Source organism: Maylandia zebra, linkage group LG7 (assembly GCF_041146795.1).
Source record: "Maylandia zebra isolate NMK-2024a linkage group LG7, Mzebra_GT3a, whole genome shotgun sequence".
Classification (NCBI taxonomy): domain Eukaryota; kingdom Metazoa; phylum Chordata; class Actinopteri; order Cichliformes; family Cichlidae; genus Maylandia; species Maylandia zebra.
In genome coordinates, this window is record NC_135173.1 from 11,589,259 (window position 1) to 11,615,947 (window position 26,689).

The 26,689-nt window shown below is 39.6% G+C and overlaps 2 protein-coding genes across 2 annotated transcripts; one reads left to right on the top strand and one right to left on the bottom strand.

Annotated features, from left to right (window-relative positions):
• Positions 1-1,397: 1,397 nt before the first annotated feature.
• On the top strand, positions 1,398-2,983 carry tnni1c (troponin I, skeletal, slow c). Its single transcript, XM_076887111.1, has 5 exons — positions 1,398-1,434; positions 1,557-1,723; positions 1,821-1,910; positions 2,039-2,221; positions 2,738-2,983. Exons 1-5 carry the CDS (start codon positions 1,398-1,400, stop codon positions 2,822-2,824), a joined length of 564 nt encoding a protein of 187 aa, XP_076743226.1. The 3' UTR covers positions 2,825-2,983.
• Positions 2,984-5,398: 2,415 nt separating this feature from the next.
• Positions 5,399-26,377, bottom strand: b4galnt3b (beta-1,4-N-acetyl-galactosaminyl transferase 3b). Its single transcript, XM_076885768.1, has 20 exons — positions 25,873-26,377; positions 18,436-18,491; positions 18,273-18,356; positions 16,369-16,464; positions 15,105-15,195; positions 14,895-14,995; positions 14,736-14,803; positions 13,013-13,091; positions 12,806-12,872; positions 12,517-12,651; positions 12,258-12,367; positions 11,415-11,515; positions 10,940-11,007; positions 9,702-10,845; positions 8,876-9,135; positions 8,093-8,246; positions 7,924-7,996; positions 7,667-7,820; positions 7,438-7,564; positions 5,399-7,094 (listed from the first exon to the last, which is right to left on the bottom strand). Exons 1-20 carry the CDS (start codon positions 26,006-26,008, stop codon positions 6,983-6,985), a joined length of 3,216 nt encoding a protein of 1,071 aa, XP_076741883.1. The 5' UTR covers positions 26,009-26,377; the 3' UTR covers positions 5,399-6,982.
• Positions 26,378-26,689: the final 312 nt, after the last annotated feature.

Below are 26,689 nucleotides of genomic sequence, written 5' to 3' on the forward strand. Positions count from 1 at the left end.
AATACTTTATCCGGAAAAAAATATATATCTTTGCAGAAATGACAACAGGAAAACCTATAATAGGAGGAGGCTTTCCTAATAATCAGGAAAACCCAACAAAAGACCTAAACTAGAAGTAGCCTACTGCCTGAACCGTAGTCCTCCAAACATCTCAACAAGAAACTGTTGCACTGTTGCAGGTGCTTTGTACGGTGGCCCCTAGAGACAAAGCATGTATAAACTCCAAAACACTTACAAATTCCAAATAGCACGCACAAACTCCTCAACACATACAAAATCCAAAACACATGCAAACTCCAAAACACATGCAAAATCCAAAACACGTACAAAATCCAAGACACGTACAAGCTCCAAAACACGTACAAAATCCAAAACACGTACAAAATACAAAACACGTGCAAAATCCAAAACACGTGCGAACTCCAAAACACATGCAAACTCCAAAACACGTACAAAATTCAAAACACGTACAAAATTCAAAACACGTACAAAATTCAAAACACATACAAAATCCAAAACACGTGCAAAATCCAAAACACGTGCAAACTCCAAAACACGTGCAAACTCCAAAACACGTGCAAAATCCAAAACACGTACAAAATTCAAAACACATGCAAAATCCAAAACACGTGCAAAATCCAAAATCAGAAATGTATATTTGTGAATGTGGAGATGTTATATTGGTTTCACTGGTAAAAATAAATAATTGAAATGGGTATATATTTGTTTTTTGTTAAGTTGCCTAATAATTATGCACAGTAATAGTCACCTGCACACACAGATATCCCCCTAAAATAGCTACAACTAAAAACAAACTAAAAACTACTTCCAAAAACATTCAGCTTTGATATTAATGAGTTTTTTGGGTTCATTGAGAACATGGTTGTTGTTCAATAATAAAATTATTCCTCAAAAATACAACTTGCCTAATAATTCTGCACTCCCTGTACATCATCCATTGCCCCCAAGGGAGAGGCGAAGGTATTTATATTTTTATATTATCATATGATTATTAAATTAAGTCTTATATTTCTAACCTGTCAAGAATGTGTTTTTATATTTGCAGACTGTATACTTTCATGCAGCAGAAAAAAGAAATAATTTCAGTGTCATTGTGAAATATTTATGTCAGTTTTATTTGATATGATCTGACATTTAGTTTCTCATTATAGAAAAAAAAAGGTAATCATTTAAATGGTTGATGAGCTTATAAGTGATGTCAGAATACCAGATACGCTCTTGTGTTTGTTAAGGGTACCTATTTTAGATAACTGCGATAACTGCAGATAGAAAATTTTCCATCCTGTTGCTGTTTTAAAGGAATTAGGCACTTAATTAAGCAATGTGGCATTTCAAGTCATCAATAATATGTAAGATTTGTATTGTTTCCAGCCTAAATGCAAGATTTCTGCGTCACGCAAGCTATCACTAAAGGTAAATAATTTGGCAAAAAATGCACGAGCCATAATAACTCCTGAATATATAATAAATAGAATGTCATTATTAGAATGTTCTTTCCTATAACAACCAATATTAAAATTATAAGCGATAACCAGATGACACAAATGAAAACCTCTTTGACTTTTTCGAGATCCTTCTCCTGACTCGTGCAACGGAAGACTTGGAGGCAGAGAAAACTGCAAATGAGGAAGCGAAGGTTCGATACCTGAGGGAGAAGCTTCCACCGCTGCAGCTCAGAGGGTTAAACATTGATGATCTGCAGGTGTGAGCTTATGATACTCTGAGTAAGCATATGGGCTTGACAATGTTTTTAAAGCCCATTAAGTGTCATGAATTGAAACTTATTTTTTTCTGTGTAGAAAGTCTGTAAGGAGATTCATGAAAAGATTCATGTGGTGGACGAGGATCGCTATGACTGTGAAGCAAAGGTTCTCAAGAACTACAGAGATGTATGAGCTCAGCAAACATCATAATACACCTAGTTAAACTAAAATATGTTGACACGCTTCCCCCCCCCCCCCCCCCCCCCCCTCCTTTAACAATAAGCCACCAATAAAGCTTTTCCCTCTATTGCTAGATCAACAAGTTGAAGCTAAAGGTACAGGACCTTGGAGGAAAGTTTAAGAAACCAGCTCTCAGGAAGGTGAGAGTGTCAGCAGATGAGATGTTGAAAGCTCTGTTTGGATCGAAAACTAAGGGCTCCATGGATCTGAGGGCCAATCTCAAGTCTGTAAAGAAAGAAGACATCAAACAAGAGAAGGTTTGCTCTAGCAACACACATAATTGGTATCTAGGTACATTCAAATAAGCAGCCAAATAAAACTGCAGAATCTGATGGTCTGAATGCGGCTTTACTTTAGGAGCTGACGATGGAGGTGGGTGACTGGCGTAAAAATGTGGAGGCCATGTCTGGTATGCAGGGCAGGAAGAAGATGTTTGATGCTAGAGTATTTAAAAGTAGAATGGGAGGGAGAGCCTTCAGTTTTCAGGCCCCTCTTCTGTGGAACCAGCTTCCAGTTTGGATTCGGGAGACAGACACTATCTCTACTTTCAAGATTAGGCTTAAAACTTTCCTTTTTGCTAAAGCATATAGTTAGGGCTGGACCAGGTGATCCTGAATCCTCCCTTAGTTATGCTGCAATAGACTTAGGCTGCCGGGGGATTCCCATGATGCATTGAGTTTTTCCTTTCCAGTCACCTTTCTCACTCACTATGTATTAATAGACCTCTCTGCATTGAATCATATCTGTTATTAACCTCTGTCTCTCTTCCACAGCATGTCTTTTATCCTGTCTTCCTTCTCTCACCCCAACCGGTCGCAGCAGATGGCCGCCCCTCCCTGAGCCTGGTTCCTTCCTGTTAAAAGGGAGTTTTTCCTTCCCACTGTCGCCAAAGTGCTTGCTCATAGGGGGTCATATGATTGTTGGGTTTTTCTCTGTATCTATGAAGCGCCTTGAGGCGACTTTTGTTGTGATTTGGTGCTATATAAATAAAATTGAATTGAATTGAATTGAATGCTGCTGGTGGGGCCCAGTGAACAAATTCCTTCATGTGCTGACGCTGCAGGATGGATGGAGGAAGATTTAATGAAAGAACTTTAATTGAAAGTGAAAAAAAATTAACCAAAATTTAACATAACATTTATAAAATCAAACTAAAATGAGTCAAAAATAAAATGGGATAGTCAAAAAGTGAAAATTACAAACCTAAAAGTAAATGAATTCATAAATTACTAGTGGAGACTAATACGCGATGAAGTTCAGAGCTTGACCATTACAATAAGATATACTCCATGGACAACTGGATTGGTTGGACTTAGATTTTAGGCATATTATCATATGGTGATAATACTGTATTTCATTTGTGAGTGTAGCAGATTTACATTGCTTGGCATTGTCCTTGTACACGGTAATGGAGCTGTATTTCTTCTGTCTCCACTAAGGAATGCCATAAACTTGCAGTGCCACCTGAGATATTTAGAGCAAGGATATACTTAGCCTTTCTTCTTCTATGGAATGAATTCCTCTCCGGTTAAAAACAGCAAATATTGTCACACATACTGATACTTGTCCTTGAACTAGCGTCAAACACTGTCAGCAAGACAGGGGGTTGAATAATCAAGGGTGTTGTGGATGGAGTCAGCAGCCTTTAAGGACTCTAAGGGTGATGGAAAGAATTTGTGTATGACTGACAATGCTATTTTTACTGCGTGAAGTTATTTCATTTAGTATAACAGTGGCCTATATGCACTACAATAGTACAGCTTCTGTCTATATGAGCTATGAAATAATCTGCCATAACCCAGAAATATCAGTCTAGCCTCAAGAATAAGAAAATCACAGAAACTGGCCTGCTAGTCTCTATTTTTACTTTTACAAGAATCAGGATGTATGTATAGATATGTACCTAATGCCCAAATCAGAGATTTTGGCCCAAAGTTTCTGCAGATTTGTCAGCTGTATATCCATAATGCGAATACCCCAAAGGTGCTCTGTTGGACTGAAATTTGGTGACAGTAGCAACGACAGTACCCTATTTATTTCCTATCCTATTCATAGTCTTTTATTTTAGGTCACAAGCAGTTGTCTAAGCATTTCACTGCATATCGTACTGTGTATGACTGTGTTTGTGACAAATAAAATTTGAATTTGAATTTGATTTGAGTACAGTGAACTCATTGTCATGTACAAATATCATGTAACATGATATTCTATTCTGATTGAAATAAGCAGAAGATTGGTAAAGTGTGGTCATAAAGGATGGACATTATTAGCAACAATACTCAGGTAGGCTGTGGCATTTAAACAATGCTTAGATGATAAAAAGGGGCCCAAAGTGTGGTAAGAAAAGAACTCCCATAACATCACACCACCTACAGCAGCCTGAACTGTTGATACAAGGCAGGATTTAATTCGTGCATGAATTAAATTACGACTTGTCAGACCAGGTAATGTTTTTATAGTCTTCTGTTGTCTAATTTTGATCCGCCTGTGTCAACTGTAGCCACAGTTTCCTGTTTCGAATTGATAGGAAGTGACACCCGTTGCAGTCTTCTGCTGTTTTAAGGTTTGACATGTTGTGCCTTTGAGGAAAAAAAAGCAGGACATGTTTTCTGCATACCTTGGTTGTGATGAGTGGTTATTTGAGCTACATTTGCCTACCTATCAGATCGACGCACCCTGACTATTCTCATGTCACCTCTGACATCAAGAAGGGATTTCCACCTAGAGAACTACTGTTCACTGGATAGTTTATATTTTTCATACCATTGTCTGTAAACCCTAGAGATAGAGATGGAAATTTTGTGTAGATGAACACATCCCATCCTTCACCAGGTTTTAACTTCAGCTAGTTAACTATGCCTAAATTCATTAGATTGGCTGATAAGATTGCCGACCGGCAGGAACACAAATGTCTTTCAAGTTTATCTGAATGAGTTTAAGAATAATTACTACTTACCAATTAGATTATTGTGAAAATGTGCAGAGATGTACCAAGGAGGAAAACAGTGATGATGCACCTATAAAGCTTGTTTCTCTCCAAAGGTAATTTAATCAATAACTAGAATACCTCTCTTTTTTTTAATTAAAGGTTGTCTCAGTTCATTACTTGCATCCTGGGGCAGTTGTGGCTGAAGAGGCAGAGCAGTTTATCTTCTAGTTGGAAAGTTGATGGTTTGATCCCAAATTTCTACAGCCTACATGTTGAAGTATCCTTTGGCAAGACACTAAACTCAGAGACTATTCTGATGCACCTATATGAGTGTGTGTGGGAATGTTAGGAAAACTCTTAGGCAGATAAAAGTGCTATATGAATAAGTGTGACTGGGTGAATCAAGCTTCCAGTAAAAAGTTCTTTGAGTGCTCAACTGAGGTACAAGTCCACAGTATACCTCAGTATATATCAGCTATGTAAAACAACACGGTAATCAAACGAACACATTTAAGAGGACTTTATTTGCCAGATTTGTCAAGGCAGCGTAACATGGAATAACCTGTCCCTGAGAGAAAACGCTTCAGAACATTAATGGAGAACCTATTCCCAGCATAAAGACAGTTTTAAAAGTAAACCAAGAGCACTTTAAGTCATGTGAAGGAGTGTAAAGGAGGAAAGGGGGAAGTATCCATTATTCCAGCAAACTCACAAACCAAATTTAGAAAGAGGCAATGCTCGTAAAAGGAAAAAACAAAAAACAAACACAACACACTACTCTTAGCAGTGTTATAAATTATAAATGTCACTTTCAACTCGTCTTCTGTCTTCATTGCCCTGAATGACAAGTGAAAGAGTTCAGCACCTGTCAGTCATTTTTACAGGTTACGCTAAAAGACAACTCATTTGCTGACATGGAATGTTAATGAGAAAATGCTGCCATTACTCCAACATTAACTAACAACATAACAATGCGACAAAGCGACAAGAATTTTCACTCATTAATCACATTTTGAGGAATTTCTCTGCTGTCAGAAATGACAACCTAAGGAGAAGCATGATCCATAGATGAAAAAGTAGAGCAAAGGGACCATCAAACACAGGACTTAATGCTATGATTAAAGGTTATTTTGGTTATTTTTGGTTAGTGGCAGTGTAAGGAGAACTGGCAAAAGTGGAAAATGTACTTCCACAGTGGATATGATATGGTCATTAATTGCCTGTGCATTGACAAAAACAAATCTGTCTAAATTAAAGCCATTATTTTTTGTTTCCTTAAAAACAACTTAATGCTACAATTAAACATCACTTTAACATTAACTTATTATTTTCAGCTTTTTTGGATTTGCCTGTAAAACAGTTCTCATTACTTCGAGTCACAGCAGAGTAAGGACACTTAAACATAATGAGAACAAACAGGGAAGAGCACTGAGGTAAGTTCAACATTTCTAGCATTAAATATAAAAGGGGGAAAAAAGAACACCACAAATATTTATTCAATAAATAAAATGCTTTCTCTAATTTACAACAAGACAAGTAAGGCTGTGTTTTTATCATATAAACAATCTACAGTAAAAAGAAATTTTGGGACACAAATAAAATAAAATCCCCCCTCCCCCCCTCCCCCTCCCACTAGTTAAGACCTATGTGCAAGAGTGATGTTTATAATAAGGGACACTTGTGAGCTTACATATATGGAATCCAGCTTTGTCTTCAGATTAGGAAATGTTCTTCCTGCCAGTAGTGCAGATCATGATCTTGGTCAGCATCATTGTGCACGGCGGTATCCTCATACATTGAATTTTATAGTCACTGGCACTCAGTAGCCAGTACCCTCTTTGGAGTCCACAGCATATTCAATGAAATAAACTCTGAGCATATCAGTAGTATCTCCTAAGCAATGACCTTCAGTGCTGCCACCTGCTTCCCAAAGCCTGAGTGAGCAAATACAGCACCGGCTCATGTGCTACTCTCTAACCGTCAGCAGGTATTACCATTACATAGCAGGAATCACCCTCCGGCTTTAAAGTGCTCACGTTGCCTTGGTTGTAACCGTGGTGATGTCATTGTGCAAATGCAGGTGACAAGGTCACCTGGGACTTGTTGACATTCGCCGGTTCCACATGCCACGTTTGGAGTGATAGTGGTGGAAAAAGTTCCTCAAGTAGATCCTCTCCACTTCCAGACCTGCCTCAAGGATTCTAGATGAGAAAACAAGAGGAAGAGTGCTTACTCAACCTGGATCACAAACAGGAAAGAAACGATTTTTCGCCAATTAAGAGCTCCAACATGCTTTGTTGTCATTTCTTAGACACAAATCATGATTGGCTGAAAAAAACCCTTGCACTAATAAATCAAGATTTTTTTGAGAGTATGTCCATCTGTTCTTTGCCTTTACCAGCAACCTTTTAACCAGTCTGCGTCTTACTTGGAAGGTGTATTGCTTCCAAGTATTGCTATCTAATTTCTTTCAATGGATGAAATGGATGGAAAAACTCTAAACATATCTATCCATTTAGAAAAGATAGAAAGTGTGAGACAAACCTGTCGAGAAGCTCCCAGTCTTCTCCTCCCCAGCGATCAGTAAATTCCTTGGTGTTCATACCTCCCACTGTGTCAAGATCTGACTTATAGATACCCAGCAAGCCAAAGCCATTGATCTCCCAGTAACCTACAACACAGACAATCACATAGCCCAAGACATAAATACTTGTCATTTTAGTGGCTAAAAAAATAAAAAACAAAAGGAAGTGAATCTGGTCCCATTTCCCACCTCTGGCCTCTAAAGGTGTATTACCACAGCCCAGCCTCATGACAATGGGAGCAAAGGCCATGTATCCCTCTACACAGTGCATCCTGATGGTATCAATGATTGAAGGAGGGAAGTGGATGTGGAGGTCGCAAAGAAACACGATGCTGTGGTCATCCTAAGGAACAGCGAGATGGGAAACATTAAATTCATGAAATTTACTATTGACATCTATCGGTACACTGTTATGCTTCCTTGCCGAGTGATGCCGCAGTACTCACAGTTATCAGGTCGATACCTGCTTGCAGACCAGCAGAGCGCTCAAAGTTCCCATCCATCTTCACATACTGGTACCTGATCATTTCCACAAGCATACATACAGCTCAGTTACACCATGAATAGTTTGCAATAGGCTTGTATTGCCTGTAAAATTAACTCACAAACACAAACCTGGGCAGTGAGGACTTCTCAAGAGCCTTCCTCACATCCATGTCAGTGCTTTTGTAGTCAGTGATTATGAGGTTGAAGTTACTATCTCCAGTTATTTTGAACAGTTCCTCCATGTCAGTAATCAGCTGTTGCACCCATCTAGCCTGGTTTTTTACTGAAAAAGACATACAGGCCAATTATATGACAGATAAGTGACTTATCTCTATCTTTTATCTGGCAGAGGTGTTTTGACCTTTGCATTTTTTTTAAAGCTATTAATTCTCAAAGGGAACACAGGTCATTCCCACAGACAGTATAATAACAAGCTTGCCATGCCCATGCGGTGCTCGACAGTTAAACTGCATTAATAAAGGGAAGCTCTGTTATGTGCTTTACATACCAGTATTAATGCATTACTGCCAAATTTACATTAATATTATATTATGCTGAATTCATAATGTGATTCAATTTCTGTCTTCAGGTGATAAGAGTTTTACATTTTACCGTTAAGGACCTTGTCTCAGAGAGATTATCCTTTATTTCTGCATAGTTTAGAGACATGGAGCCATTATTTAATCCCACTGAAGGGTTTTCTTTTTCCTCTAAAAAGGTCCACTTACATCTCACCATGTTTTTTAATATGACACTGTCAGGCTGTAAGAACTTCTATCTTTGAAAAATGAAATATTAACAAACAAGAAAATGAACATGTAAATCAGTTGATTTTGAGCAGGTGTGGGAACTTTTTTTTAGATTTGGCTGATTTTATGTGCAATCACCAAGTAAGTGTCAGGTGTACAGTACCTGGCACTATGAAGTGGACCATGGCAACAGGATTCCAGCGGAAGCCCACCGGGTTGCAGAGCAAAGTCTTAGATTTTGACTGTTGGAAGTCTGAGTCCCAGCCGTTGGACCAGCTATTGGTTACCAGAGCATAGATGTAGTGTGATACACGCAGCAGCTGGCCATTCACATCTTTCAGTTCCAGTTCAAGAAGGTAGCGGCTGCCCTGGAAGTCATCCACACGCTTCACCATGTTAACCACACGTACCAACTTAAACCGCCTGCAAGAGCAACCACAAAAATAAAAGTGCAATGTGCTGTAAAGGAAGTACAAAGGTTTTTGAATATTTTATCACCTAATTGAAAATGGCATGAGCTTACAATAAGAGTCTTATATCATACGTTGACTTGTTACAATTAATCTGAAAAACTTAATTTACTACACCAAGTATAAAATAACTACTAAAAAAGTAGCAAAAGTTCTCATGTTGCTACAAAGTGGCTCTTGTCAGTGTAATATTTTTGCATACTACAATCAACAGCCACGTTATTACATAGCCCTGTCCAACTGCTGGTTAACGCATACATCTAAGCAGCTAATCATATGAAAGCAGCTCAAAGTATTTAGGCAAGTTATAGCTTTAAAAATATAGTAGCAAATGAAGCAATTTAAAAAAAAATAAAAACACTTTACCTGAGGAGGTATACATAAATTAACCACTGACTTTCAAGATGAGAAGAGTTAAAATCACCTAAAATACTTATTTTAACAAATTCTAGAGGATATAGCAAAATCCAATCAGATTAACATTTTCCACACACACACATCACTAGATGCACAACTTACCCATGATGCTTTTTATTCAGTTGGTCCATGAACATCTTGACTATTGGCAAAGCATCATTGGAGTGAAGCAACAAGTTTCCAGAAATGTTGCACTGCAGGTCGATCCAATCTGAACGCTGGGCCTGAAGATCCAGGTGGTTGACATGGAAGGTCTGGTTCCAGTTGACTTGAGTGTCAAAAACTGGTGCAGGTGTAAGATCTTCATCATCAGTACCTTCAAAGTCTTCTTGTCTTTCCCAGAAGTAGCGTTTCTCACCCTCTGTGGTGTCTTTCCTTTTCTCAGCCCTGTTGGAGAGCTCATCTTCCTCCCCTTCTTTCCTATCTGACCACCTTTTGTCAATATTCCCTTTAGCAATCTTCTTACCTCTAACAATGCTGTTTTCTAAATCTTGTTGTTGTGGCATAGTCAGTTCCATATCCTTATCATTGGGGCTTTTTTTGCCATCCAAGTCCCTTTGATTTGATCTTTTTAATGGGTGGTTGAAATCTCTTTTGGGAGGGGTAAAACGCTTGCTGTTTGGCAGCTGAAGTTCCTTCTGTTTGGTTACAAACCTCCGCTGCTTGGCCACTGGTGGTTTTTCAGGCTGTGAGTTGTTGAGTCGCTGGATTTCGGTATTATTCGTTTTACCAAATTTCTGGATTTGATCCTGTTTAGAGCCAAGTTGCTCTGATTGGACAACTGGTTGCTGGTTTGCTTTAAGGTCTTTTTTATTACCCAGTATTGGTAGATTATTCTGTCCTGGTCTCTGAGCTGCTTTTACCCTTTTTCTTTTTACTCGTTTTCTGCTTTTCTGCTGTTCTGCTTTTACAATTTGCCCCTCCTCTTTTTGTAACTTTGTCTGATTCAGTTGCAGGTTATGTTTTAAGCCTTGCTTTAGCACTGACTGGGGCTGAGACAAATTTTCTTTATGTTCCCTCTTCCCCAACTCGCCTCTGTGCAGTCCTGAAGAGTTGCCCAATGTGTTGTTTGATTTTGGGACAACCAAGGAGAAGAGTTTGCGCCTACGTTTTTGTACATAATCATCATAATCATCTCCATAGTCTTGATAATGGGCTTTATCCTCATGAGCAGGCTTGGTTTCCATTTCTTTTTTATGAAAGTCATTGTCCTCCTGGTTAAAATTCCTCATCTGGAAATTAAAATCTAATATACACCAGATATAAAAAAAGGACAGTTAAATGGACTGAAACCGCAAGCAGCTTATGTTTGCTTATGGGGAAAAACAAGGGCAAAATACCTCTGTCTGGATTTACTTTTTCCTCTGTAGCTGGACGGTCAAATCTCATGTATCTAGAGAAGCCGAACCTAGATATGACATTTAAAAAAAGAAAAAAGGACGGAAGTTATAGCAGCCTTGCTTGGTGATACTCTAAAACTAATTATAGTTCACACTTTTCCAGCATTATTGTTATTAGTCCTTTATTTATCCAGGTAGAAAATCCCATTGAGATTAAAAATCTCATTTCCAAGAGAGACATCATGACAACAAAAGTCAAAATACATGTACCACATAAGTATATAACATTTTAAACAAATACAATATCCTGTACAAACATGTGAAAAATATACATATAGATCAAATTAATCTTAGGAGACGTAGATAACAATTCTTTGCCATTTGAGAATAACATGAACTTGGATTTCTCTGGATTTAACATCAACTTAAGTTGAGTTGAGTGGGACAGTAAACGTATTTGTAACAATTAGCTCACCTCTTTAGGTAGTAAGAGCTCTCAGAGTAGAAACAGCTGGTCTGCGTCTCCATGTGTGTTAGTCGAGTGTAGTCATTGGGGTAGATGTAGGACAAGTGGACCTGAGGATATGAAATGAAATGACATGGTGTAAAATATATGACATCTTATTGAAAAAAGTTGAATATTTTGAGGTATGTAATTATTGTCCTTTGTATTGAAAGTTGGATAAAAATCTATTTGGTAAATATGAAGGTACAATTAGAGGCTTAACTCAGCAGACTGGAAACAAAGAGAAGGTAAAGCTACCAGTGGCTTTCTTTAAAGATTAAAAAACATCTACTTTAGAGCTCTTCCAAATCTCACTAACGCATTTCAGCTGAAGCGTGAAAGAGACATTGAAGACTATTTCTTGGCCAGTAAATGACGTCCTGGAGGCAACCATTAGAGATTCCAGGAAGTCACTGCAAATAACTCGACTTCAGCAACAGTAGTAAAATCAATACGAGAAAAATCTCAAGCTATTTTACTGTTTTTTTTTTCTTCCTAATGGATGCAATTAGCACTAATTTATTTTATATGGTCCTCGGAAGACATTAAGAATGTGGGTGCAATTTAAAGGCCTCAAATAGATAGCATAACTCAGTATACCAGGGATACCATTAGAAGACTGACATAAAAGCCATAAAAGATTGAAAAAGCTTCCCAGCGTTTCTTGCTGGCATGCCTTTCTTTATCTCTTGAACAAACAAAAGATTTTAAAAATGCACCTGTAACCTTCTGAGAATAATGGTATAAGGTGATTAAATATCAGAAAAGTAGTGTAAGTGACGTAAACAAATTATCAGTACAACAGATACGTACAAACTGCAGTCCTTGATAACGAAGCAAAGGGAAGTCTTTGATTGTGTAAGAGGGGTTATATGAGCAGTCAGGCAGAACACCTTGTAGGTACTTGCTGTTTAACATGCGCACTGCAAAAAAGCGAAACAGATAAGAGGCGAGATTACTTTGTGCATTCAGTAAGAGGAAATAACTTGCACAGTACTTGCATCCGGGATGGTAGGAAACAGACAGCTGATGTATCTGCTTTGTGTTGAAACAATCGAGCGACGTAGCTGACCTTTGTAGAATGAATCTCGACGGTCTTCAATTAACATATCTGCATCAGCACTGCGCTGCTTTGTGGGGGTTTGCCGGTGGCTTGCAGCTGTCTGTGGTATGTGGGCGACATCATTCATTGACAGTGCTGACTCATCTGAAGACACGGAGCGTCAGAAGAAGATACAAGCTTTTTACTTACTGTGCTTTTTAGCATCTATGCAGAATAAAAGGCAAATGTTTCATTGCGATCTAGACTCATGAACATTCATTCTGAGGGATATATTTTGAGGCATGATGTGTGTACTCACTAGTATAGAGGGAGATGTACTTGGAGTCAATAACCTTAAACAGACTGCTATAGTCCAATTGCAGCCACTGTGTGAAAACAAAACAAACTTTAAAAACTGCACATCTTTTCCACTTTATTACTCACATAATACAAGAGCGCATACTCGGCGCGGGAGTTTGGAAACAAGGAATGAGATAAGAAAACAGAGAGGGATCCAGCTACTTACTGCCACCTCCACGTGGTCAGTCCCTTCGTCGTTTTGCTTGTGAATAACTTCAAAAAAGTATCTCCTCTGAGCAGACAGCCTGTCAGACAGTAAAGGTACTCAGTATCATGTTATAGTCATAAAAAAGACAATATAAACTACTTACCCAAAGATAATCTCAAACCCTTATTTGCTGAATCTACATAATAAATTATTTAAGACTTCAATATATACAATCATGGTAATGTTTTTACATATCAGGACATAATAAAACCATACTGTCCTTAATAGGTCTTAAAATTAGGTAATTACAACCTCAGATGAAAAACAGAAGTTACACATGTTCAATAATTATTTATTGGAAATTAAAGGAAAAATGTGGAAGTTTATACCATCTTCCTGTACCCTTGGATGAACCTTTCTTAAATAAATAATGACACATGTCATGTGCTGTTTTTTTAATCTCAGGTTGTATTTACCTTTTAAGAGCAGATGAGGTCCAGATCATTTTTTTTATTATCCTGATACATAAACCCTTATATATATATATATATATATATATATATATATATATATAAAACTATGAGTAGACATTAACATTATTTAAATATTTGCATTAATGTGGATTTAGGCCGGTTCTGTATATCTTGGCACGAGCATACACGCCACTCCTATGGCAACTCACTAAACTGCTTTAATAAAGCAACTAATTTTATACGCACAGGGTGTAAAAGGGTGTGCTTTCCAGCATGCCATTAATTATAATTCAACTGTTAAGAAGAGTCATTTGTGCTTTTGAAACAGGTTTGATGCCTCAAACCTAATTTCTTATCCTCAAGTACAACAAGTACAACTTGTAAAGTTTTTTAAATTTAAAGAAATATTTGTGACTTGAAAGAGCTGAAATTTCACCTTTCTGCCTCATTTAATATACACAGAAAAATCAGTACACAAACAAATCCCTAACTGCTACTTCCCCACTGCAACATGCAAAATATTTATTAAAAACTGACTCTGACAAATTGGTTAATATATTCATGTCAGACAGGTTAGACTACTCTAACGCTCTATATGCAGGTTCTTATCGTCAGGTTGACTTCAACTTGTTCTGAGTGCAGAGCCCAGGGTCCTTACACATACATGGAAATAGGAACATATGACCCCAGACCTGAAATCACTAAAGAATTACCTTCTTTTAATTTTAAAATTTGCATAGCTTTGAACCTGCTTAATATAGAAGAATTGTTGAGACATATTTCAGCACGTCAGGGCCCTATGACTGTTCACAATCGTTTTCTTTTTTGTGTGTCCAGAAAATACCACGATTCTGACCTTGTAGCCTTCAACATTGTCTCTCCTCAGCCCATCAGGCTGGATGCTTTAGTGCTCACGAGTAACTGTGTTTTAAAAAGCTCCATACACAGAAAGTTGTTATTATGAGGGAACTGCTTTGTTAATATAAGGAGAAAGAATGAGGACACCCAGGAAAACAGTAAGGGTACCAGATGGGGGGAAAGAAAGTAGCGTAAGTCTTTGACTGCTAACGATGCTTTACCAGTGTTAGATAAGCCTTGTTCTTGTTCTCCAGTTAGGTCAGTTCCACAAGTTCAAAGCATTTGTTCGTTATTTGTTAAATGATAAACCCTGGCAGTTGGTGGTAATGCTTTTGAGACTCTTATCAGTTTGAACTGTTTGTGTAAGATGTCAAACCAACCAATGTAAGTACGTTCCCAACTTCACTCACCAAACTGGTCTGGAGGTCTGACTGGAATACTTCTCAAACTCACCCGGGGCCGTCCATTCTTTTCCCGTCTAGGAAATGAAAATTAAACACTGAAGGAAATGTTACAAAGACTAGTATGAGAAATTTACCCCGGAACACTTGAGATAATAAAATGCATACCATTCCAACCCACGCAATTAACTTCAAATTAAGGGGAGAGTCATCTGTGCTCAGCCAGAATTCAGAGTTGTCGTCAGAGCTCACAGCAAACACAAAATCTCCTGAGACAAAAGAAGAGGAAATGAGATAAAGGAATGAAGAGACAGACTGAGTCTGTATAGCATAACATACACGTATTACATGCTGAAAATACACAAAGTGAAAAAGTACCATCAGTATGTGGATGAAGATAGCCAAATATTCTGAGCCCATAGTTGGTCCACTGAGGAGAGACGGCCAGCTTCTCCACTGTGGTTCTGGACTAAAGGAGTAATGAAAGACAAAGAAAATCAGCCATGATTTGATGTCAAAGTGATGGTGCATTCCCGAATAAGTCAGAATTTCTGAGTTCCCAGTCGACTTTGAATCTGGAACGCTTCCTTACCTCGGTTTTAACACTCAGACCAGTCAGAGTCGGAACAGCCTAACCAACCCCAAGTTAACAATCCAAGTAGTAAAATCCAGTAGTAAAACTGTAAAACTTCATTTGTACTGCCACTGCTGTGTATCTGTGACTTATTAAATCACTTAGTACTGACTAGACTCTGCATGAACGTGCAGCAGACATGTTTTTAAGCATGAAAAGTATTGCTCTGGTGTGCTAGTGAGTCCCGAATGTCGCTTTTCCTGTAATGCACTAACCTGAGATTGACATTACTCCCGAGTTCCGAGGTATCTGAACCATGGCGTGAACTCAGGAACGTGAAAATCTGGCATGAAGACGTATAATGTACCACTGAGTAAAACCAACTGTGCGTGTGTGAGAGTGTGTGCACGAGTGTCTTCTTTCACATCCAACCACAAATACTTACATGCAAGAGGAGGTGATATCTATGGGTTATCTGAGTTTGGTGGTATTCTCTGGTGACAATCTTCTGCCTATGCTTCTACTACTTTTATACTTTTACACATAAAACGTGAAAGAAATAAAAAAACTTTTTTTTAATGAAGTTTTACTAGGAATATAACATCACACATACTGGGCAGTTTTCTGCAAAACCAGTATAATATGACAATGAGAAAGGACTCAGTACTAACATAATTATATATAGCAGGAATAATGTTTACTATGTTTACCTGTTACATTTGGCATGTTAGCATCCTAGTACAGTTTTTGCAAATTACCATTTTTAGCCTGGCTGGAATGCTATTTGGTTTTCATATATTTGGTCACACAATGGCCACAGTGGCTAAAAATGTAAATCATCAGTTAAGCAAGATTAATGAATAACCATATTCTAACCATTAATAAAACGAGTTTTATTAAGAAATGGGTTTTTTTCGCCAACGTGTTTAATGATTCCTTGTAAACTGTGCTTGTGCTCTTGTGAATGTTTCCTCTTCTGAGGTTTGTCAAATCTAGTTTAAGATTGTCTGACTCAGTGAAGGTTTACATTTGACTGTGACAACTGAGAAGTTGGGCATTTTGACTCACATGAGGGTAAAGCGGGTAATGCAGGTTTTTGCGAAGATCGGCCGTTGAACTGCCACACCAGTCCTCAAACACATGCAGATTGGCCTGTCCCTTATACTGCAACACAGGAGAGTGACAGTGACTTTAACACAGAACTTGTATGTTTACTGTATTTAAAGGCACAGAAGTTGGAGCAACAGTCTAAATCACTTTTCTCATTTGCAGTTCAAATGCTCAGTGAAAGTCAATAAGAAACACTGGAACACGAACACGTAAATGAAGAAGCAGCTGAGTTTCAGTAGATGCACAGATGTCCTGTAAACATATACCTCTGTGATATCTGCCAAAGAGGCCATGTTATCTGATCTGTGTGTGCGTGTGTGTTTGAGTGTGTGAGTGAGTGTGTGTTGGTTTCGCCAAAGGGACATAACAGTGCAGATCGGAGCCAAATGTAGCCAAGCAGCTCATCAGATTTCAGTAGTGGTCAGGCTAGTTAGTTAAATATTAGCATGACTGAAGCTCACAAGTTTACACAAAATGCCGTAAAATGATGACTGAGAGTGTAGCTTGTAATCATTTAAGGAGATTCTTACTCAAAATCAAAAGGCGGTGAGTTTAAGGAGCCCTTTTGTTGTAAAGCTCAATTTGCTTCTGCTAAAACTCTATTTTTCAATAACTAGCCTGCTACGTGTGGCGCTTCATCAAAGCATTTTTGAGCTTTGTTAATTCTCCGAGACATTAGCCTAGTTTTACATCGTTTTTCACAGCAATATTACTTATAACTCAATAATAACATTTTGTAAAAAACTTATCAACCTCTTCCTTGACAAAAAACACAAAACTATAGACAAATCTACTACAGGGGCATACAGTGTGCACAAAATCATGTAAAACTGAGGAATACTGACTGTAGAACTAATAAAGACATTGATATCAAAAGGGTTTTTTTCTCAAAGCAGATACGTGACACTTGTTTGTTGTTGGGTACATGTGGCTTTCCTTTCACTTGACTGTACATTAAAAACCCCAAAGTGAGTCAGTTTATCAAGAAAGATTTCAGCAAATTAACAGGAAAGTAAGTCATAGTTAGATGGAATAAAATTACAGGTATTTCATCAAAACTAACAAAAAATGTTTTATGGATAAATATATTTTATATGCAGTGGTTAGTATTTGCATTTCATCTACAAAACTGAAAATTAAGGTTCTTTTTTTGTTTTTCTCTTTGCATGATTTCTGCAACTTTTGTTCTTGCTCTTTATCAGTGCACCTGATCAGGACCCAAAGAAGATGTATACTAATATTGTGCTGTAAATTGTGTGTAAATCCTTGACGTCTTAAAAGGGTGCAGCTATGTAGCAATCTATGCATGTCTGCAGACTTTTCTGTTGGTTGTTTTTTACATTTCAATATCTGCTTAGGCTGGTTTCCTCTTATCCTCCTATGTTCCTCGCCTGTGCTGTCTCAACCCTTGTGATATTTTCCAAATGTTTGTCCCCAGAGTGACAATAGAAGTGAGAAAAACACTTTAAAATATGTGGCCAACCCCCCGATTACCAGTGAGACATTAAGTTGATAATAAAGAAGAAAAATGTACCCTTGGTCAGTGTGAATGCTCTTAAATTTGTTAGAAACCGCACCTTTTTTGTTCCTGATTTGTTATTGTGGATGATTTGTAAACTGTGTATCTATAATAGAATCTCTGATGCCCTGTTTGCCAGGTCTGTCTGTTTAATCATGCAATACTGCTGTTGAAATAGGCAACACTGGCTCAAAACAAAAACATAAACAGGAACCGGTTACACCTGACATGAAATATTCGAAACATTAACACAAAGCAGGGAAGCTTCTGAAATGGAGTCACACTATAAACGGAGGGACTGAGGGAGGCCACTGGGCCACTAGGTATGGGCAAGCGCACACACCTCTGGTTTCCAAGGTTGTGGAGCATAACTGGAGACCCAAGCACTGCTGTCCCCAACAGTGTTTGGCTGATGGTCCTTTTTTGCCTGTAAAAACAAATATTAAACTTGGTTTAGTTTTGGTTTCCTTTCTGAAAAAACAAACACTCTCGGGTGCCATCCTTACCCTATTTTCAAACACGTCTCTCCTCCAGCTGACGTGGTCAGCGTCAGTAATTGGACCTGAGGATATAGGTGAAGACAATAGTCAACATGGTCACATCATCTCTGTGAAAGTTGTTATTTTAAAGCGACTTGAGGCTTCCCCAGTAGGTGCACATCCAATCAAAATGCATTCTAAACAAAAAAATCCCAATCTGCTTCTTACAACTTGTGACATAAAAGAAACTCTATCTGGGTTGCATGTGAGGAGCGGTAGGCACGCTACACGTCCATGCATAAATGATAAACTCTGCCCATGCATTGCACACAACAATCAGGCCCGGTGTCTAAGCAGAGACTCACTGCTCATAGTCCCTGAACATAGCTCATCTCAGTGACAGGCTTCAAAGAGCTGCTATGGCATAGGGCTCCCGCGTTGGCAAACATCTCTGGCGCTCTGGCAGAGCAGATGCTCAAATATTATTCCTGCTGACTTCTTCCATCATCCTTCAAATTACAGGACAGGGTGTATTTTAAAACAGGACCTATTTGTCTGTCTTTCTTTTAGAACACACATGCATCAACATTACAATGAGCGGGTGGAGGGAGGTTTGGAGTCTTCTCTCACCCCCGTTCTCTGCGACCTGCTGGAGCAGGGGGGCTAGGAGGAGGAGTTGGCCGTCCGACTGCGGTCTGGAGTGTGGAGCCTTCCTGCTGCTGCGGAGTCGGGGCAGTCTGCCTCCCCCCACCGCAGGGAAAAGGGAAACACCACCTGGGTCTGGGTGCAGTTCCCCCCTCCAGGGGCGAGGGCACCTAGACCCGGTTTGTAGAGTACGCTTGGGGAGTGTGATCGTGTGTACAACGTCTCTTTATGTCTGTCTCCACGTTGGTTGAGTGTGGAGTAAGTGCATATGAGAGCATGAGGGTGGGAATGGATGTTTGTATCTGTGTGTGCCTGTATGTCTGTGTCTATATGTCAGGTTGGGTGTCAGGCGCCACCTCTCTGGGGACATCTCAGGCCCTCCAAGGTTTGGAGGTCTATCTCCCCCTACCACCACTTCCCCTGCCAGTGGCGGACCCCCTCAGACATCGGTGCGTTGGTGGTTCTTTGTGTCCGGGGATGGGCGTCCAGGTACACACCGGCTCACTCCTTGGCGGCCGCTTATCGGGGCCTGGAGCCTGGGGCTCGCTCGGGCCACTTCGGAGGTGGGGTGCCCCCGGCCTCTCGGCCTGGGGCTCGGTCACTCAGGCGCAGCTGGCTGCCGGCGGAGCTCACGGGCGCGTCACTGCAACTCCCCCTGGCTTCTGCTCCGCAGCTGCTGAGTGAGCCCTCATCTGGGACTCTCCTCAGCTCTTTCCGGGACAGTGGCCCAGCTGCCCCTCTGTTGGTCTTCCTTGGTCTCTTGTGTTCTGGGGGCCTCTGGATGTCTGGAGTTTTGATCTCCTCCACACCTGCTTCACGCCCTGGAGGACGGGGCTGTGGCCCCCCCACACCCTCTAGCAGATTATTACATGAAGGAACCTTTTAAAAAAACAAAAAACAAGCGCGTCCATGCTCACAGGTGTACACACGGGTGATCACACCCACAAACTACACCCTTTTTGGCTCCTACCTCAAAGCACACTGTGTTCTGTTGATCTTATGTGCTGCACAATAATGTTTAACATTTAGTATTTACTGTCATATTCCCATATATCATTGTGATGTTGTTTATTCTATTACTCTTGTTCTCTTCTGCTTGCTTTCTTTTTTCTTTCTCAGCAGGTGATCCAGGTGATTGATATATGCATTTTTTTTCTCTGCCCGTTCGGTTGGTTTTTGTCTTTTGCCCTTCTCCCCCGTCCCTCTTCTCAGCTGTTTCTCTTTCCCTCTTTCTTTCTCCCCTTCTTTCCCCCAGTCAAGTCTGTCCCGTATTCAGTAAGTGAAAATAAAATAAACAATAAAAGGTGAATCAAATGGACCATTACGGCAAGGCTGGGATGGTCAGTTTGGTAAAGTAAATCCGTTGGGCATCTTTCTTTGCCTTTAGACAACAATTCTGATGGCAAAAGAGCCAAACGGGACAGGCCAAAAAAAAAAAAAAAAAAAAAAAAAAAAAAAAAAAAAAAAAAGGCAAACATCTCTGGCGCTCTGGCAGAGCAGATGCTCAAATATTATTCCTGCTGACTTCTTCCATCATCCTTCAAATTACAGGACAGGGTGTATTTTAAAACAGGACCTATTTGTCTGTCTTTCTTTTCTTTTTTTACGACCATGTGGTGTCAGCAGTGAACTGGAGTTACTGCAGTGATGGTCTGTCATTATCGCCAGGGTGGAGATCTCCTAACACACACCCTTGTGACATACGTTCCAATTTTAGCAGCACAAGTAATTCTAGAGCCGTGGATAAGGAAAGCAACAGTGGAGTACTTTTCATCTCTATGTGCACTCCTCTCCTCTTCTTACTAAACCTTCCCTGTCATGTTTTTTTCTACTTTCCGTGGAATGTATTGCGAAATTTACTGTCAGGGTGGACACTTCAGGTGATAAGAAGGATGCAGCAGGGTTTCACTAGCTTTCTGCGTCCATATATGGCAGGAAAACAATTTTTTTTTTTTAAATCTCTTGTCACATTGTTGCTGTTTTAGTGTTTTTTTTTCTGTCCACTTTGGACACAACATACCAGTTTAGCAGTCCTACTCTTCTTATTCTGTCAAAAAAATGTTGCTAACAGACATTTAGTTAAAGTGTTGAATAAAAGGGAGAGGCTGTGTGATAACATGCAAAACAGAATATAATCAAATATATCATTTACAACATTTAAAAAAAAAAGCTTCATTTGCATGCTTTAGCATGCAAATTAAGTGTCCACAGTATTCTTTGGATTATGTGCTTGAAGTTTTAGTGTTAAGAAGGTTTACAACAGGATTTTTTTTTAAACTGTTTGTGAGATGCATAGATTTTTATACAGCAAGTTTTAAAAGCAATGTGTCAAATGGATGCATAATATTTCTTGAGCTTCTGTGTTGTTTCAGCTTGAACTCATACACCGAGAGTTAAACGTTGCCTTTTTAACTGAAGTGGAACTGGCTCTGAAAATGAGAGGTAAATTTCCAGGATGTAGGCGTACATTTTTCTTTGCAAAGAGGAAAAAAAACCTTCATTACCAAAGCCTCAGACAACTCACCACAAGAGACAAACCGCTGGTAAGCCTCAAAAAGCATGAAAGCTTACTTGCAGTTGTTTTAAAAAAAAGTGGAAACAAGCGGAGGTGTAACGCTGTGTTCTATGTTAACTATGCAGAAAACTGGAATCAACCAAACGTGGTAACTGAGCAGTTATGGTTTACTGAAAGTAGTACCTTTGCACACGAGATGATTTGTCTCCTGATAGATGCCCTGAATGCACAATATATAAAAACCAAAATCCTATAAGCAAACAAAGAGTTTCTGTAAAGTGTTGCAATGTCCCCAAGTTGCCAAATATATCTCCTGATCCCAATTAAGCTCAGCATACGGTTCACTTTCTGTAAACCATAGACAAAGGCAGATCAAGAAGTGAAGGTGGCGGCAACAATAGCCTGGGACAGCGTCTCCAAGGTGGAGATGGTGTGTGTCGATGAGTATGGATCAAAGATCAAAGATCAGGAAGTCATATCTTGAGATGGATGTTTCTTGACCTCTGGGTCACATCTTTTAATCTTTTAATTCAGGGTTTTTAGTCCCATTACTACATGTGTATAAAACCAAGCATCCAGCTATGCTTTCTGCCTTTTGCAAACATTTGTGATACAGTAGGCCTTTCTAGTGCTCAGTGAATTTAAGCTTGGTCTTGTAATAAGATGCCTCCACTGCCCCAACTCAGCTTATGACATGTTTTACCTCTCAGATCTTCCACCATCAGCTGTGAGTGGTATTGCTGCAAAGTGGAAGTGTTTAAGAACCACAGAAACTCAACCATGAAGTAGCAGACTACATAAACTTACAGAATGGGATCACCGAGGTGTATAGAGCCACCGACGCTTTGCTGACTCATTAACTGCTGAGTATCAAAGCTCCTCTGGCATTAACATCAGCAAATAAAATCTGTGCCACGAGCTTCGTACGTAGAATGTGTTTGCATGGCTGAACAGCTACTGTAGGTGTAATGTGTAAGTGCCCCAGTACTTTTGTCTATATTGTGTATTTACCTCAAATAAGAAAGCTTGAAACCTTTGAACAACGTGCACAATTTTCACAGAGGAAATCCAACAGAATGTCTTTGATCCACTTGTGCCTGACATCTTGGATTTTATGACAAAGATTTTTTTTTTCCTGGTAACATTTCTAAAAACGTGCCTCAGAAAGGTTTTTATAAGGACCTTTGTGGCGTAGTTTTACAGAATAATAAAGCCAAATGGTAGCTACCAAAGTGGCTGTGAGGTCATGTCTTTGTACTCCCGCAAAGGGGCTTCCATATAAAGTTGGACAGGTGGACAGATCGATCTAAATATCGATACTAACCCTGGTATTGGTATTGGATCAATACTAGCACGACAGGATCGATACTATGTGTCTAGCCTCTAAGTTCAATATGCAGCCCACTGAATTGTGTTAATAATTTTTTGGGAAACGAAAAATATACCTCCCACATGCACGATGAAAGAGGAACCTTTTTGTGTTGACTGTCATGTCTATTTTATTTGTAGCCTCTTGCAAAAAGTAAAGTGCCATTCAAATCTCAAAAAGTACCAATATTTACTTTAGGGGCACATTCACATTCCGGGTCTCAAAACACAAACAAACCCCAAAAACCAACCCAGTTTCAAAATACATGAAAATCTGAAATGTGTGTGCTGTTGTGTTAAATTATTGTGGACAGTAAAAATCACAGTGATTTAGGGGCTCATTAAAATGTGTTCAGAATTCGGCAAGTGACGATGATTCGTCTTATAAATCATGACACACTGCTCCCCCTTACACAAGCTGTCTTTAGAAGTTAAAAATATCAGTGTCGGTATTGGTATCGGCAGTACTGTGTTCACTTGGTATTGGATTGATGCCACAATTTGCATTATCACACAGCACTTCTTCCCCAGTCCAAGCATACAATGCATAAATCAAACAATTTTGTAGTATTTCCCAATAAGGGCTCCTGCTGTGTGGAAAAATGCCATTTTTAAAGATATTGTTTTGTTTTCGCTTACAGATATATATCACACAAAGCTGGACTAGAAGCCTTAACTGAGGCCTATGCTCTTCAAGCTATTTAATTAAATAAGTCACTTGACCTTGCATGTGGCCATTGGATCTTTGTCTGCATCACAATTTTTTTTCTGTGTGTGTAGATGTCAACCAAATTAATTGGATAATAAATTGCACATTATGAGTTTAACTACTAGTTCTCGACTTTTACCAAAGGGTTATTAAAAATCTAGGCCACGTGTCCATTGCATGGAATTATAAGTCATGCACACAATGGCCATCTTTATTCTGCTGGGCCAGTTATTAACTGCTTTACTGCAGCAAACATTATCTACGTTGTTAGTTGTAGTGCTCATATGATCTCAGAAAAAAAAGCCCGTCCCATAAAAACTGCACATCTCAAGTCCTGTTTGTCTAGTTTAAAGGTGATTAACCTGAGTGAGTGAGTAACCTGCTGCACAAATAAAAGATCTGCATGTGAAGTTTCCTGATGACTTACGCACTTCCTTTAATTCACCTTGATGCACGTTTCTCCACCAAGGTGATCTCTGCAAAAACTGCAAAAGCAAATTTCACAAATGCAGTGGTGATGGGTGAGGGGGGAGAATACATTAATTGCAGGTGTAGATCGGGCATGCATTCTTAAAAAGGTGGGAAATAAAACGGAACTTGGGTGATTATATTTTCCCAAAAGGTAGAAAAAAACCAGAGTTGTGGGGGAGTCGTAAACCGCATTTAGGGTAAAAAGAAATTGGACTTGTGAGAAGTCGTTCTTAATGAAAGTGTGTGTGAACAGATTATGACCCATTAAAGATATAAAGTGCTGCTCTGACCCACAAAGTGTACTCTAGGATAGCACATTTTAAACCTCAGTGAATTCCACATGAAGAAGACATTTCTGCATAGCTCCAAAAGTGCAATTCAAGCTGCTGGCGAGCCATGCAAATCACTCAACAAGCATACTTTAAAACAGCAGCCACATGGCATCACGAATAGGCACAACATCCCCATAGTGGACCTCATTTTGACCCTCAATACAAGGTTCTAAAAACTCTTAATAAATATCATTTTTAATTGCTGTTGGTTCTTTCTCTTGTAATTATGTAACAGACTGACTTGAATTATGTGTTTTGGGCTTTTTTTATGTGAGCCATGACACATTTTGTTCACTCAAAGTCATGTACATGTATGTTATAACAATCAAGTTACAACATTTTTAAAAACGTCTGTCTTGTCTTATGAACTGTGTAAAAAAGGGGGGGGGAAAGAAACCTCATACTGACCACTTGCAACTGAAGTCATGTGCTTAACTGCACCTGCCAATTATTTATCCATGTTAGGATTTTAATACAGCTCTGTTTGAAGAGCTTTGTGGAGTCCTTCTCTCAATAGAAGCCCCACTGTGGCCGGGGGGCTTCAGCCCAGGAATGTGTGCACATATAGGCGAGCCCTCTAATGTAGATCTAGGCATGTGTTTACATGCTGATGCTGTGCTCAGACTGAGCGTGTCATATGTTTCTGTTTCTCTCAACAACCCCACTGTTGTTTCCTTTCATCTGTTTTGTGCTGTGTGTGTGTGTATGTGTGCTGCGACAGACGGTAAGGCAACGTGTGAGGGTAGAAAGCAGGAAATCTGGTTACCCAGTGTGAGACTAGATTTCCTTCTGAGTGTAAACCTACTATGTGACCTCCTGACCTCCCCAACCCCCTTCTTACTGTCTTTCTTTCCCTAAATCAACCTGCTGTTTCACCTGCTGAAGGCTCAAGTTTCCTGAGGAAATGCATCCAACATCATGAAAGCTAAAGCAGATGTTAGATGTGAAAACGTGTTTAAAATGCACATGCATTCAAATCTTTCATGCAAATAAACAAATCTTTTGCGACTTCGTTTTCTGACTTCCAACTTCACATAATAAAAAATGTCACCAAACAACTCCATACATTGTTTTTGGTGATGACTCATTTTTACAGTGGCCTTAGCAGTATTTCATGTTTGTGTTTCCTTATTTTTGTAAATGATGTGGACTGTTCAACACCACAGTGCCATGGAAATGTGTGATACGTGACAAATAGCTTATATCATGCACGCTCAAATGCGTAATACAGTCCAAACCTTTTTACTTTTGTTCGGCTATATTTCTCTCCCCCCCCTCCCTCCCGCATGCGCATGTTCACTTGCTATCGCTACTGCATAATTATCATAAATAGAAACTCCGTCTGAATGGTGCATCAGCAAAGGTTTGAGTGACACTCTGTGAGTAGCAGTGCGCGTACTGGAAATCATAAACCATAAACTTACTCATATCACTCCTCCATTCTTTTGCAGCAACCATCTCGTGGTACACGGCCACCAATCCCGCCAGCAGGATCGCACCGAACAGGAGATATTTGCCATTTCGCCGCAGTTTCTTCAAGGGGAAAAACGACGTGATCATTTTGACTCCCGGGGGAAACTTGCTCCCGAGTTCCTCACCCGCTTTGTCATGAGTAGGGGACGGAACGCGCCCTGAGCACGTCCGCCTGCCGCCCACCGCTGCTCCCGGTGGATGCGCACTATCACCGGCACCCTGGATATCCCCGGCGCTCGGGTCCCCTGGTGCCTCTCATCCGGAGAAAAATCCCACCTTGCCCTGGACCAGCCGGTGACCTACACTGGGCACTCTCGATCATCTAAAACTTTTAATAGGTCTCCTATTGCTCCTTGAGCGCCCGGCTTGAGACCTGACCTCTGTTCCTGCTAGTACCACATGAAGCGCACGCAGCTCGGTACAAAGAACTCAGCAAGGAATGAAATCTTCACCTCCCCTCCCCTCACCATCCTCCACACAATTTAAAGAAGCCAGATGGAAGGAGCTAGTAAGCGGCCAGAATAGGACCAGCTTTGCCGTCAACGTAAAAGCACGATCGTGATCATGTGAAAGAAAAAATAATACTTGATCTGCGAATACTCGCACAAATATGGCAAAATTACTTCAGCGCAAAGTTTCATCAACGTGAAATATAATGATATATTTTATTTCCTGTAGCGAAACGTTTCCCTTCTTTCCGAGCTCCTCAGGTCACAACTTTTGCACGCTTGTGATTTATTTTGAAATCTGAAACAGGAAACACTCTTT